Source organism: Bacillus rossius, chromosome 1 (genome assembly GCF_032445375.1).
Source record: "Bacillus rossius redtenbacheri isolate Brsri chromosome 1, Brsri_v3, whole genome shotgun sequence".
In the NCBI taxonomy this organism is placed as follows: domain Eukaryota; kingdom Metazoa; phylum Arthropoda; class Insecta; order Phasmatodea; family Bacillidae; genus Bacillus; species Bacillus rossius.
The window spans coordinates 27,024,114-27,040,037 of NC_086330.1; the positions used below are offsets into that span (position 1 = coordinate 27,024,114).

At 33.0% G+C, this 15,924-nt stretch overlaps 1 protein-coding gene across 2 annotated transcripts in view; it reads right to left on the reverse strand.

Annotated features, from left to right (window-relative positions):
• The window catches only part of LOC134533419 (nucleolar and coiled-body phosphoprotein 1), a 70,931-nt gene extending 55,491 nt beyond the window's left edge, over nucleotides 1-15,440 (reverse strand). Inside the window, exons 1-5 of one of the 2 annotated variants that reach the window (XM_063370944.1) lie at nucleotides 15,262-15,430; nucleotides 11,584-11,677; nucleotides 6,259-6,456; nucleotides 5,473-5,760; nucleotides 3,443-3,685 (exon numbers count right to left, since the gene is read on the reverse strand). In XM_063370944.1, the coding sequence (XP_063227014.1) occupies nucleotides 3,443-3,685; nucleotides 5,473-5,760; nucleotides 6,259-6,456; nucleotides 11,584-11,677; nucleotides 15,262-15,354 (916 nt within the window). In that variant the 5' untranslated portion in view covers nucleotides 15,355-15,430. Of the gene's footprint in view, nucleotides 1-3,442; nucleotides 3,686-5,472; nucleotides 5,761-6,258; nucleotides 6,457-11,583; nucleotides 11,678-15,261 lie in introns of both variants that reach the window. The other variant, XM_063370952.1, reaches the window with a different exon arrangement.
• Between the last annotated feature and the right edge of the window lie 484 nt (nucleotides 15,441-15,924).

Sequence of the window (15,924 nt, forward strand, 5' to 3'; positions counted from 1 at the left end):
ATCTACACATACATTTTTTACAGAAAATATTGTTTTTATACATCTGAGGAGTCCAAAAATAATTTACGCCAAACTCAGAAAATTGAGAGAGAAAGAGATAGAGAGAGAGCAAGATATGTACTCCAAAAATCTGATATTTATATGAAACCATAATAGTATGGTGTAAAGTTAATAAAATTAAATACCTGGCAATGCATTTTCTCAACTTACCGGTATACAATTTGAAGTTAAAAAACTTGTTAGTTAATACAAGTGCTTACTTACATAAAAATAGAGAGTATTTTAGTAATATTAAATCATTAACAGAAATGGTTTGTTTATCAACAATAAAACATGTAAACTTATGTATGTAGTATGTTGCAGAAAACAAATCTAAATGTAAATACAGTACATTTTCTTGGCTTAATACATGTTACAATTTTTAAACTAAATCTTCATAAATGAAACCCGCTTGATGTGCATTAAAATATAAATTAAAATAACTTACCAAAACATGAACTACATTAAAAACAAACTATCGGTAAAAACCATTTTGAAGATAATTACATGTTAGGATAGGAACAGAATTATTGGTTTCATACACAATTATAAACTTTAAATAAAATAATCCAGAACTTCTCCAAACAAGTCCTACTGAGAACTGAGAAGCTATCACTTATTTTATTAAACTTATGGTATTTCAAATTATCGTGAAGGAAGGTAAGTTAATCTACACGGTGAGGCATGTGTAAGCTCTCTTCGACATGTGACTATGTTCCCAGCTGTTGAAAAAAACCCTCTCACTCGCTACCTGTGTTGAAGGCAGAGCAAGATGATTGGCTGCAACTTTAGCTACTGTAGGGTAAAGGTGGTGGTTTTTCCTCCATCATTCATGTGGACTGCAGTGTCGTGCTATACATGGGGCTGACAGGTATGCATTTATTGCTTCTGTTTTGTAGTCGTGCTCATCTGCATGTGGTTTAACTAGAGCATCCCATAATGATTTATTCTGTCCTTCAGCTTGAAGATCATTAGTTTGAACTTTTATCATTTACAACTGAAACACCCTGGATTTCTTTCTTCAATAAGCTCATTACATTCAAGCTTTACGGGAAAACCAAGAAACATTTTTTGAAGTTAAATGTACTTCTAATGCGACTTCCAACAAGGTTGCGTTAAACGTTTAACACTCCTGGGGAGGGGGAATAGAAAGAGACAGAGCGAGAGTGAATGCTATTGTAAGGAACTAAGTAGAGTGTAAGAAATAAATAAAGATCCTGACAGTTTGTAGTGTCGCCATATTTGTTTCAATTTTCAATACCCTTTTGTATATTTCAATTTAAATTGCAGAAAAAAATCAGGTTTCATAGACACATTCTAAATAGTGAGGTCTCGCCGCGTCAAATTTCTCCATGGGGCGAACCCGTCCGCTTAATTAAATAAACAGCTTTTATCGTTGAATGATTTCATGATTTATTTCATGAAAATCTGCTCTCATAAAAAAGACAGTTTTATAGACAAATAAGTGTCTCTCTCTCTCTCTCGCTCTCTCTGAAAATCAATCTATGAATCGTTACAAATTTATTTCCTTTATTTTTTTAGTTTGATTTGATACAATATGATTTCACTAAATATCAATTTCTACCCCTTCCTATTTTCATTTCCACATTACGAAGTTTCACTTCTTCCACGCGGAGGGACTCCACACACTATTTTTGCATGCAATTAAAAACTATTTTTTAATGATGCCAAATAAGTATAACTTCTCACGCGCGTACCTAAGTACATGAACCCATTTTTTTAAATGGAGTTTTAATTATTAGAGCAGGCTCTTTGAATACAGTAGAAACTGTCGAGATATGCACATGAACCAACTTAATGTTAAAACCACTGATGGGTAAACTTGATGCTAAAATTTAGTTAACCAAGCTAACAAGTTTTCAACCTCGTCATACTTCCAGCATCACTAATTTATTAGTCTTTGAAGACACACTGTCACATTTCTGTAAAATTCTCTCTCAATTCATGACGATGACCTTTAGAGTGGGAATGCCTATTTCCAGTTCCTTTGCCCCATGATAAAGTGTAATTTTGGGATTCCAACTGATGAATGAATTAAGTTGAATTCATAATCAGCAATAGAAGACAATTTTTTTGGCCATTTTGGAATAGTTGGCAAACAGAAATATCATAGGACTACGTACGTACATCTAAAAACACACTAGAATGGCAAGGAACGGAAGGATTATTTTTCATGACAAGGTTGCCAATTACAATCATTATGTACCTTCCATGCATCTAACACACAACGTTAGCCAGCACTAATCTGTAGCACTAGTGTTCTGGCATACTTACATTTTGTTTTTGCAAACAATTATATTTGAACAATCTACATCTAGCTATGGTATAACAGTGATAGTAAACAAAAAGGATGTCAAGTGTAACGTGCACCTTTTAATAAGTTAAACTTCACAGCTGGGATTAAATCTTTTGATTGTTAGAGATGTAAAACACTATTTTTTTACACTTAGTGAATTTTATAAAGCAAAAATTATAAGCAGGAAATGTCCCACTCGTGAAACATTATATGCAAGAAATAAATACATTGTCCTTAAGTGGGGAATGTCAGGACTTAAAAAAATATTATGTTATTTGAAGGAAAACATTATAAGCAGGAACATTATAACAGGGTTCTACTGTACTTACACTTTGAAATAACAAATATTCATTTGTTACAAATGTTTGACATAGTTTTAAAGTTATTTCACTACTGTCTCACAAAACAGTAGCAGAAACATTGTGTGGACGAATTAAAACATGTGACATTTAAAACTTGAAAACTATTATTTGACTTTGTTTCATTACATGTACCAGTAGTGTGAAAAAATAAGCAACAAATACCATGGACTACAACACAAAAACACTGGCACTCCTTTGCAATGGCCATTGAAAGAAGATAACACGATAGTTGCAACATCATATGAATCGATAGTCACAATTGCTCTACCACCAGCAACCACAGTTATTTATATTGAATATATGTTTTAATTCTTATAAGATTTTAATAATCATAAACTTAATGGTTTTTTGTTTTATAAAGTTTATTTAACCAGTTAACCTCATTTTTGATACGGTTTAATATCTTTATCCAAATCAAAAATTATTTGAATTTTTTATTTTATATTCCAACTAGAAATAAATAATTTTTGCATTTCTGAAAACTTTTTTCATGGAGATGAACCTTAATGAATAATTAATTTTTCGTTTTAGTTCACAAGGTTTCTCTATTGTTATTAATTAATTTTAGTTGAAGAATAATAGTACTTGCACCAATCTACTAATGACACTTGCATAACTTGTTCATTTTACTCATGTGTTAAATGTGTACAAAATGTCTACTACTAATCTTAAAATACAACACAATAAATATTACAACACACACAGTACTTTTTTTTCTAATTACCTTCATCACTATCGCTTGACGAATCACTGGATGAGTCCTGCTTCTTTGCAGACAGAGTGGTCTTCGCAGGTACCACTGCTCTCTTTGCTGCAGGCACTGGGGTTTTCACAGCTTGCTCTTCTTCCTCTTCGGATGAACTGTCATCGGACGACGACTGTTTGGCTGCTTTTACAGGTGGTGCACTTTTCTTAGCTCCTACCGCTGCCAAAATCTTCTGTGAGGCTGCCTGCGTCTTTGCGGCATCTGAATACAATTGCAATTTTCTTAACGCTTTCCATCAAATTTATCAGTTCTGTACTGTCAGTAACAGTATTTGTTCTTTCCATCACACTTCAAGACCAAGCTATCAAATATTGAAAGTTTTGTTCCGAAAAAACGACAGATTAAACCTGCTGAGAGGACAGATTACTTCCCTGTGGCACCAAATTATGTATGAGTAGAGTCAAAATAATTGAAATTACATTCTCTAATGTGTACATAGTTTCAAACCTTGAAGACTTCCCCTCTAAAAAGTTTAAATATCCTCTAAACAGAATGTAATTTAAACCTTTCAAGAAGTTGTTCCCGGTCATTAAGCTTAAAATTAAGTCCCTTCCAGAAAATTCCAAACAGAGTGTTACAGTACGAATTCATTAGTTGTAACAATTGTGCAAACAATATATATAATTATATTACTTACATGTCCATATACCCATTTCTTAAACAGGAATGCAAACTCAGACAAGCTGTTATTGATAGTAGAATACCTAGACTGAGACTTAACAACCCACGGTTCATCTAAACTATATAAAGATATATACATTTAAAAGCCAGAGAGGGAAGTCAAAATTTCTTTCTTTTGTATGATCTTTCACATCTCTCTGACAACTAGGTCATAGAGACTAGATTCTATGGTGAATTACAAAGAAACATAAAAGCATGTGAATGCACGATAACACTGAAATGCAAGTTAAGACAACATTAAGTACTGAAATGCCACTAAAATCTTATCAGTATTTTTGATCAAAAAAATTTAAAAAACAAGATGTTTAAATATAGAAAACACACAGAATGTAATTCATAAATCATGTAGTTTATACAAAAATGTATGAACTAAACAGCTTGGAATTTTTATTTTTATTTTTTTGATCTTTCAACTGTTATTAGTTACCAATTTTTACATAACGGTGCTGATAAAATTTACAATCACACAAAGACTTAATTTATTTTTAATGTTCTGAGTAATTATACATGCTTATTTTTAATTATTATATTGTAAAAGTACATTGATTATCAGTACAAAGCAAAGAGTTTTGGTGAGTATCATGAAACTTTTGAATATTATATATTTGTTGAATAATATGCTAAGTTTATGAATAAATATAATTAATCTATATAAATAAAAATCATAATGTTTGTTCATTTAAAAATTTTAATCTCCGAACGTTATTCACCGATACCTTTGACATTTTGAAACAACATTGTACATATTTAAATGCACACATGTTTTTATATACGTACCTCACACCTGTGACAAGTAAACAGAAAGATAAAAATATAGATAGGTAAAAACATAGATTGTTAACAATTTCATTACTGTAGTGACATATAAAGATATATGTATATAGAAGACAGAGGTAGAGATATAGAGGAAGATATAGTTAGAGATATAGAGGGAGATATAGTTAGAGATATAGCATATAAATAAAGATAAAAACAGAGAAAGGTGTATGTGTATATAGAGGCATAGAGAGATGTACTTAGTATATTTGTACCTACACCAAACAAATTATAAACAAAAATTGATTTGAGGCATTGCAACGTATGCTAGGCATTTGCTAGTAAAAAATAAAAGCACCAAAATGTCCTGGTTTAAAAATGAAAAAGCCTAAAAATAAAACCCTAAAATCTTGTCTCTAGTCAATGGATGGCAACACCACTCAAAATGGAGAGTTTTGGGAAGAAATCAGACATGACCTCAATTTGAGTCAGCCAAACAAAAATTTGCCAAAATCAATAAACAAAACTAACCAAACAATGATGTTACATACCATCTTCACTTTCACTGTCGCTCAACGAACTAGAAGATTCTTGTTTTTTTGTTGAGGTTGCTGGTTTAGCAGCAACCACTGCCGCCGGTTGAGGCTTTGCCTTAGGTGCAGTTTCCTCCTCCGACTCTTCTGACGAAGAATCATCGCTCGATGACTGCTTGGCTGGTGCTTTCACGGTGGCTGCTGATTTGGGGGCAGCAGCTGCTGCTTTGGGTTTAGGAGTGGCTGCTGCTTTAATAGCAGCTGCTGCCAGGGGCTTCTGTACCACGACAGACTTTTTTGGAACAGCTACAAAAATTTAAAAAAAAAATTGTTTTTACAAAAAAAAAGAAGTTCAATTGTCTGTCAAGACATTTGACATGATCAGTAAAAGTATCAAACATGAAAAGTGCTAGTAACTATGCTACTGAATCAAGAATCAAATAATGACACATATATAACTTTAAAGCACTAATATATTATGTACCAGAATAAGACATAGCATTGTAATACAACCCAAAAAAAAAAAAACAGTATTCAAATTTTTGTATTGAATTTTTATTTTTGGTTTAGGCAGCTATTAGTAGTTGTTTACTACAGAGCTACACAGCTATATTAGCAATATGTTCAGATTTTAATCATTTCTCTTCTTTGATGGTGTTAAAGTATCCGTTAAATATTTTATCACTTGCTCACTGTCAGACATAATAGTTATATTCATGAAATAAATCTATTAAAAATGTATCCTGTAGACTGAGAAGCATTAAAAAGCAGCTAAAATAGTCTATATGCTGCTTGAACACATACCATCATCACTTTCACTGTCGCTTGAACTGGAGTCAGCCTTCTTTTTCCCGGCGATGACGATGGCTCCTTGTTTATTTTTCACTGTCCCATTTTGTACTGCTGCTGCGTTCTTAGACGTTAAGTTTAGCTTGGAGTTCGAAGCATCGTCAGAGTCCTCTGAAGAGCTACTACTGTCAGAATCTCCTTTATTGCCTGTTGCTGTTGATTGCACAGTGATTAAAGTATGTAGTTAGTCCAGTCCGAAATTTTAAAGTTATGACCAAGGCAAAATACAGTGCTAAATATTATTTATATTACTACGTACTCAACTGAAAACTAAAGATAAATTTAAAAAATATATATATATTTAATTTGAACATGTGTGATAAATGTAAAATTGAATATTTTACAGTCTGTATAAACTCAATAATTCTATAGAGTGAATTCGGAAAAACGGGGGAGAGGGCCATGGGAGGCTGTATCCCCTTTGGATTTAAAAAGCCCCTCAACGGAAAATGAAAAAGGAGGGAGGGGGGGGGGGGTTTGTAGGGAAGTACTTGTTTACACTCGCAAAACTGTAACTGTGAAAAAACCGGAATGATAAATGTATTCTCGCAGCCAAACCCCCTTCCACTCAACGGAAATCTTCCAGATTTTCCTCCGTAGAGAAAGCATTCTATACAGCACATTCAGGAAGTCAGTCATTCTGGATTAACTATTGTGCTGGATTATCAAACATCAACAGAGACCTAGTTTTATCAAGAACACCAAAGAAAAATTAATATAAGGTAGAACTGTATTAAAACAAGTTGTAATGAAATGCTCTAGAGAAACAAAAAATACAAATAAGTGTTGGTCTTCAAAAAATTGCTACTGAAATGTGCCTGTGTAATGTTAAAATGCAGCCTGAAAAAAAAAAGGAAAAACCAACTGAAATGGAAACTGACAATTAAGAAACACTCTGAGCATGCTACACACTTGAGCAACACAAAAATGTGATTTGCGAGCAAAGGTAAAAAAAATCTGAATGTGAGACTCGATTAGTGCCACAATACAAAATATATAAAACCAGATTAAAGATTGATCATTGTAACTGGTTGCTTCAAAAATGAACATGCATAAAGGGCGTCATAAATGCCAGTTTTCCATGCGTGAAATGTCTGCACGATAACTGAAGTAGGTAACAGTGTTCTGTCCAGCCAAACCTCCGGTATTTAACCAGAGTCCTGGGACCTCGGTCCTCTCCAGTCAACTTACAGTTCACTCTGATAATCTTTCAGTTCCGTCAGTTGTGTGACTAATTTCCTGATGGCAGCATCAAAAATGGAGAGACTCCTTGCATTTTTACAACCACACGGATCCCTGCCTAAGCTGTGGGATTGGGAATACGTTTAAAAAGGCTACCTCTTACGACATACTTGTGTAAACATAATTGAGACACATGCTGATTGTGAAGAGGCAAAAAAATTAAGTCTGCAAGTCTCATTTTTTTGGAGAACTGATACAACTGATGGAAAAAAATGGCAGGAACTGAATAAAAACTGAGCTAGATCTACAAAGCCTACATACACTCAGTTAAGTTAATAATTCAGTTTATTCTTTAGATTGATTGATTGTTTGTTACATTTGCGATTGGGTTTCTGAGTGTGTATGGGGATCTTAAAGGACTAAAGGTTCCTAGTAAAAGGCCTACTTTAAGCTATTTTTGTTAATCTTTGGAGTAGTTCCAAGGATCCTTGTGATAATACAGATGGAGCATTCCTTTTCAAGGACATACCACTAGCATCATTAAGTAAATACCTATAGTATTTTAAGGGCAGAGGGCACACTTTACAAGTGCAATGAATGAAAAAATAATGATTAATTTAACCAGTAAACTAACTTTTTCATCTGTTTCTCTAAAAGGCATGCACATTAAACATTTCCTAAAAATTAAGTGTGATAAATGTTTTAACACCCAAGCAATAAAAACAAATTTCTCTGCTAATTTATTACCAAGTTATAGCTCTCTAGCACTTCATATTTGTCTTTAATTTCTTTAACAGTTATTTACCTACGGAAGATTGTCAAATAGCAATACGCAAATTTTAATATTATCACTTGACCAAAAATAATGTTTAGTAAATTTACAGGAAAATCATTAAGATAATAATACCATTGAATATATATAACTTATAGAAGTCGCGAGGGGATAGGATTTATTATTCCAATTTTCGGATCCAAAACTGTGGTAGTTGTTAGCTCCGCCGCTAGACAGCTCTTCTTTCCACAAGAGGGTACTCGTAGTTACCAGCTTCCACGCCAGAGCGCTGTAGCGTCGCTTTTTTCAAGGTCGTGCGCGTAATTCTCTGTCTCACTCTATCGAGAGGCGGTGCCTTTTGTTGAAATCCGAGCGCTTAGATACGGGCGGGCGCAACTGAATTGGAGGAGTACGGCCACCGAAAAAAAAAAAGTGCGGTTAAAAGATGCCAACATCAAAATTTAAGTTTTAATTATAAGAAAACTACAGAAATTTCTTAAACGTAATAACGTAAAAAAAATACTGACATTCGTAGTTCAAAATTTATAAAATGTTGTGTTAACGGAGTGGTGCATTGAGTCAAATGGCAAAACATATTTGGAATAATTCTTGACAACGTTTAATGATTTTGGTAGCTATGAAACAACTATGGCTGCGATGACTGTTCAAACGCGTGCACGTAATGTTATTAGTAACTGAAACTAATGGTATGATGTCATACTTTGTGGCTATGCAGTTTATATTTTTTTTAACATAAGATGAAGCATTTTTACATAATGTTTTGGTTGTTTCGTAATTCAAAATAAATAATCTTAAACGTTATATGGTGAATATTCCCAGTAACGAATGACCACTAAAAAAAATCAATTTTGCCAACATAGATCTGAAAAGTTAACGATTTACTATGTTAAGTTGCTTATAAATAACGCACATTTCCCGGATCTCCAAAGAAAATAAGAGTTTTTGTTATAGCATTGAGTTGCCACTCTTTATATTCCTTGCTTTGAGGTTAGATACACAAGTTATGCTCGTAAAATCGATGCGCAAGTATTTTGAATACAAATATATTTTCTTTTAATAACCGAAAGGTAAATATTATTTCCATGAAATATAATACAATTATTTAAACACAGACAACATATAAGAGCTATTTTTTGTTTATTATTCCATCTGGCGTGATAAATATTATATTTTAAAAACAGTTTGTGGATTTTTAATATAAAATAAATATTTATTTATGACATCAATTTAAGTTGTTCAAAAAATTCTCTTTGGTATGAATTCAACCAAATTCATGTTATTCAGGGCAGAAAATTAGAAACTACCAAAAAAGATTATCTACATTGCTGTTTTGTGTAAATCTGTGCACAGACTTAGTAAGTGATATATTTATAATTCCTCATTTTAGCAACCCATTTTAACACTAGAGAAAAAGGATTTTATACTAAAAATTATTATGTTAAACCATTAATTAGCAGGAAACATGTATGAATAATCTATTTAAATTTGCATTTGAACAGTGAATATTATTTTGCAATAATAAATATATTTTATCATCGTATATTACGGATGAAAAGTTTGTATTTCCATCTAATCAGAAGAATTATGACACAGTTAATTAAATTGCTTTACAAGTTTTTATTCACATGAAAATCATTAAAAATTGGTTGGGAAGTTATATAAATATACAAAAACAAATCATTATACACACAATTTTATTATCTTAGTGGATTTAAATTAATGGTGTCCCAGTGACTACTGCGAAGAAAACAATCTTGCGAAAGGTTTCCTCGTAATTGAAAATCGTCAAAAAAAAAATCTATCTCTCATTTTTGGTGACATTTCTGACAAGTGGTACGATGAAATTTGAGACTGGCAAATGAATGTTGTGAAGCAATAAACAAAATATCACATTCGTGAACTACAAATGTATAGTTGTTTTTATTTTATAGTATAAGTATATCTAATAACCCGTGGCTTTGCTCACGTAATTTCCGGGTATTGCTGATATTCTACCATTTTAAGAAAAGTATGTATTAAATTCCAAAGATTTTTGAAGAATTATACACAAAGAACTGTCAAGTATAGAACATATTTAATAAATAAAAATATTTTTACGACTTATTTTTAATTGGTTTAGCGTAAGCCAATTTTAACTTTTATTTAAAATTAAGTACCTACCTTATTTTCTATCTCATGCCTTATTACGCATACATTTCAGTATTCATGAAACCAATGCATTTTTATTTGAAATGTAGAGCAGTTACCAAATTTCTTATCTCGCATATTGATTTTTTTGTATGGCTAGTATTACTTAAACTAAATTTTTGAATTTTCACTGATGTACTCTTTTCCCTTTTCTACGTGATTTAGAAAATATAGCAATATACGTAAACCAATTAAACCAAAATCATCCTGAATTTTTATTACCGAAAAAAGTTAAATACAAAAAATTTTAATATGCGTATTTTATTATTGAATTTATATATATCTTGCCAATACTGATTTAGTGGGTTCCATTTTTTTTATTTTTTTAAATAATATCTGCCCCTTTTACTACTTAATAGATAACGTTGAATACAAGAAGGTTTTTTAAGGTATGTTGATTTTCCTTGCCAATATCTAAAAGTAAATTTGTACGAACGCAAAATATAGTTAAATAAGTATTTTACTTTTAAAATAAAACCATATTTTGAACGGAACACTGACTATTGGCCCAATACAAAGTTTTAATAGCTAATTTTCACTTCACTCGGGTACAGAATCCCATCATTCAGTGATTTCCGTGGCTAGCTTCTTTTGGGATTTCATCATTCTCAAACGACGGTAAAGGAAGCTCCTCTTCAAGGTCGCCTAACGATGCTGATAAGACCTGCCGGGTAATTTTAATCGTTGGTCTTGGATTTTCGAAGGGGGTCTGGGGGGGGGGGGGGGAGGTGAAGGATGATGTCACGACTGGGCTGGTTAACCAAGTTCTGCCAAATACCACCAGGGGCGTATACGGCCGATACCCAGCGATGAAAGCGATCGCAGCGGCGGAGCTTGGAACTACAACAATTCTTCTGAGAAATCGGACAGAAAATTTAACCTGGGCTCGCGACTTCTATACATTATATATATTCAATGATAATACTAAGGAAATAAAATCGGCGTGTGAGACGGAACCTTAAATAATGGCAATGAAGAGAAACCTTAGGTGATACTGAGATATGAAACTATTTGATGTCTAAAGCAGGATGGACTAAGAATACCAGGAGGCATGCACATCATTTGCAGCATACCAAGATACATGAATATAAAAAATTAGTTAAAAAATTCCTTCTTACCTGGATTAACTGAAACCCCAAGCTTTGTTGGGGACTTTTTGGCATAATCTCCAATTATTTGTTCCAAACTCACAGAAGTCTTGGGCAATTTTTTCTAGAAAAAAAAAACATCAGGTACGTAACCCTGAGAAATTCTACCACCTGTCAAGTAACTCTCCATAAGTGCCTAACAAATCAACTGAAATAACAGTCAGTTAAATTAGACATCTTATATGCTTTCCACAGATTATGTTTACCACAAAGCAAAATATATAAAATGATAATTTCACAAGCCACTTTACAAATGGATTGTATTGGAGAAACTAACTGAATGCATCACACCAAGGTTTAAACCATGCTGGATAAAATTTGAACAGTCTGGTGATTCTGTTAAGGCTGTATTGTGTTATTCCATTATCATTTGCACCATGTTAAACACTGTATTTAATGTTAGTGTGAATGAAATTCAAGTTGTTTACTACGTATAGGAAAAATTAAGGAACGTTCATTTTAGTGCAAAAAAAAAAAAAAACAATTTTAGGAACATTTTGTACACTACAGCCAAAAAATATAATCTTAATAAAACTCATAATAAGTGCAACTTTGGAGCATATTCATGATTTATGCAGTTGGTACAACTGTGTACTTTTTTATGGCATAGACAATTTTGTAAACATTATTGTCTGTGTAGAAAATGGTGCTACTAGACCAATATACAAGGAAAATACTCTTGCTATAAAATCTTCAGTCTAGAACACTGAACAGTGGAGGACGAGGTGGTATTAAATGTTAGTAGGACAACAGTGGGTAGGTTCACGCGAAAGAGGAAATGTATCAAAGGAAGCTTATTGCTGGAAAGAGAAAGAGAAACAGAGGCAACTGGGTTACAAGGGTGTACAGAGGGTGGATGGGGGAGGGGATACATCTCCGCCACCAAATTATAAAAAATCTATCATTCTTCTTAACAGGAAAGATTATTAAAATCAAAATAAAGGAAAAATGCCCCGCCCCCCTCCCGCCCCCCCAAAAAAAAGAAAGAAATTCTGTGTATGCTCACTGGGGTGGGAAATGTTACAGGAGAAGAGGGTAGGGGTTATATTTATTCTATTATCCAATACAGGGATGTATGGGAAATGTATGACATAGATGTAGCAAAATGAGATTGGAAACAAGTGTACGATTTTGTGTGTTGGTAGAACTGACGGTGGCAATGTTGATGTGTGGTTGTTATAATAACATATGGATTCACAGAGTTGCACATTTTTGTAGTTTACCTGTGCGGAGTTTTGGGTGAGTGTTGAATATTTAACATTGTGTTTCATGTAATTATTTATCACGGTGGGATGATCCTGATGGCATGATCCTGTAAATACTTATCCCGTGGTACCTGATGCTTGCTGTTTTAATTCATTACATCAAAAGATCATGTAACAAAAAATTATGATCATAAGTTGAAAAGAAATTTTTTTTTATTGAAGTTTGTACGTATTATTTTAATGGCAAAGAAATTATAATTCTTTTTTGCAGGATCTTTCAACCAACTGTAGTGTAGTACATATATATATAGTATTTACAGAATAAAGCAATCAGGAACAACGGATAAAATTGTATATGTGATACGGAAGAAATGCAGTACTTTTAATGTAGGTAGATTGATGAAGTTGAGTCTACATATTTTACTCCACAATTGTTCAAAGAAGAAAAAAAACTAACACAGGTAAAAATTAATGGAGTGGAGGGGGGGGGGGGGGGGGGGGTTTTGCGAGAATTCACAGGTGTTGCAATGTAAGTTATCAAGTCTTAACCTCTACAAGCAGAAGTAATTGGTAAACGGTCTTGTCAGGATAAAATTAGGGACGTAGGTATCAAGTGTTCAATGTTCAAGGTATCTTGGGAAATAAATCTTAACTTACGGGGAATGTGCGACATCCGTTATTTTATGGTTTTAATTATGATATGTTTAAGAGTAATATATTCATGGTATTGAGAAAAAGAATTTCAAAATATCAGTTTTTAAATAGGCGAAATTGTGTTCTTTTGAAAAAATATTGTATAGTATCGTGAAGTAAAATACAGTACCACCAGGTGTATTCTATTTTACAGTACCTGCATTAATATTTTTGATGATAAGATGTTTCAAAATAATATTTTCTACATATCATGAAGTAGAATAAAGTCCCACCCAGTGTATTGTATTAGGCTTTACCAGTAATTAATAATTTGCTGCTGAAAATGAGATGTTTCAAAATAATATTTTGTGGGTATCGTGAACTAGAATATAGACCCATCTGGTCTATTCTAGTTCCAGATACCGGTATTTAAATTTTTGAAAATGAGAAGTTTAATATTTTAATGGTATCATATAGTAGAATAAAGCCTTAAGTACCTGAACTATTCTATTTTACAATACCGGTATTTTACTCCTCTTAAATAACAACATTTACGGCAACATTCATGTTTCAGAATCATAAAGATTTGTAATAAATATAACACAGTAGTATGTTTCACGATACTGTGTCAAACTTTAACATCTGCAAATAATATTTCTATGAAAATAAAATATTGGTACCGCAAAATAGAATAGAGAATGGGGAACCATATTCTAGTTTCCGATACCGGAAAATTAAATTATTATAAACATGACATGCAAGAAAATGTGTGTTGACAGTTCCACACCCAAAACCCCCATATTCCCACGCTTGTCCCGAAAGAATGTAGGGGTGGTAATGACATACAATACCATTTTGGTGACGTCATAAGTATTGTTATGGAATAATCCCATGGGTAGAAAGGTTTAAAAGGATGTTAAAAGGATAAAAAGGGGGCAGGGGAAAGCAGGGAACTGCGGGGAACTATGGTGTGGAGAGATGTGGGGTTATAGAGATGTGAGAAAGGCAGGAGAGACACTCATTCCTGGTGAGGACAGGTAGTGGAATGATCTTGAGGGAGAAATATTGGAAGTGAGTGATGCAAAGGACTTAAGAGGAAGTCTGAAGGGAGGGTGAGAGTAAATAAAAGGGAGGAACCCTTGCTACCAGGTGGAAACCCAATTACAAGTGAATATTTCATGTCAAGTCAACCAACCATTATTAGCATTTTTCAGTGTTTTAAATGTAGCAAGTCCAACTAACAATTTCATATATTTTGAATAAAGTTAACATAACCTAACCTACTGATCAAAACTTTAAACTACTTGAAATATCGCAATGTTTTTCACAGAATCTCGCATATAATGAGCTGCGCACAAAAATACCATTCCCAGAATTTAAGGTTAATTTTCAGGACACCTACTCTAGAAAATTACCAACAATTGAAGTAATTGTTAAAATTACAAGAACGTCTCTAGAGTTGGGAAATGGTATTTTCAAAATGTTATTTTTACTTTGCGGTAAAGTAGTGACGTAAGATATTTACCACAAAAAAAACTTAATAAAATTTACTTCGAAAGTTACGTTTTTTAGTACTACTAATATTGGTTGATACGTCTCAAAAACCTTATTATCGATTTCCACTGGATTCTGAACTGCCATTTATTTCGAATAAGGCGCAACTTTAAACAATGACCAAAATGATGTAAATAATTTTTAAACGTCGAGCAAACCGGCAACAATTACTAACCACGTGGAAAAACCCACGCTTAGTCAAGCGTTACACGTACGTCAATACAGAGCAATGAGAAGAAAACCATTAACTACTTACTGCTTTAGTGCGTGCTTTAAACTCTCCGGCAATTTTTCCATCCACGCTTTCTAAATACTTATACACTAACGAACTCAATAATTCATTAGCCATTGCAAGCTTTTTGGTTAAGTATCGGCGAAGTGTACACTACGTCGACACAAAACAACGAATTCCATAGAGTGAATGTAAATTAGACTGAGTTACCAGAAGTGAGAGACTGCAGATGATTTTGACCCCCAGAGAGCATAAAAAGCACTGTGCGAATATGATTGTGATTTGGACGTAGTTGGAACAACTTGTTTCCGGTGAAACGCAGTGCCAGAAAATATAAATTACGTCATTTTTATATATAAGCTTATTTGTTGTGATAAGTATTTTGAACGTTCTTGTGTACAAATGGAATCCAAGGTCCAGCCCTATTGCTACTCAAATCTGCTGTTGAACACACCCTTGTCAAATATCCATTATCCTAAACAACATAATCATTTCTGTAATATAGTTATTTTTCCTAAAGCAATAATCATATGAAAATAAATGTGAAATTGCTATAAATATTTTTCAATAATACATAAGTAGTAAAATCTATTAGATGCTCTTGCAGATCTTGTAGATGATAGTCGTTGGTTCTCCCTTTACTCGTACAAACCGTTATGTTCCGTCGACATCTCGCCGAGTGCATAC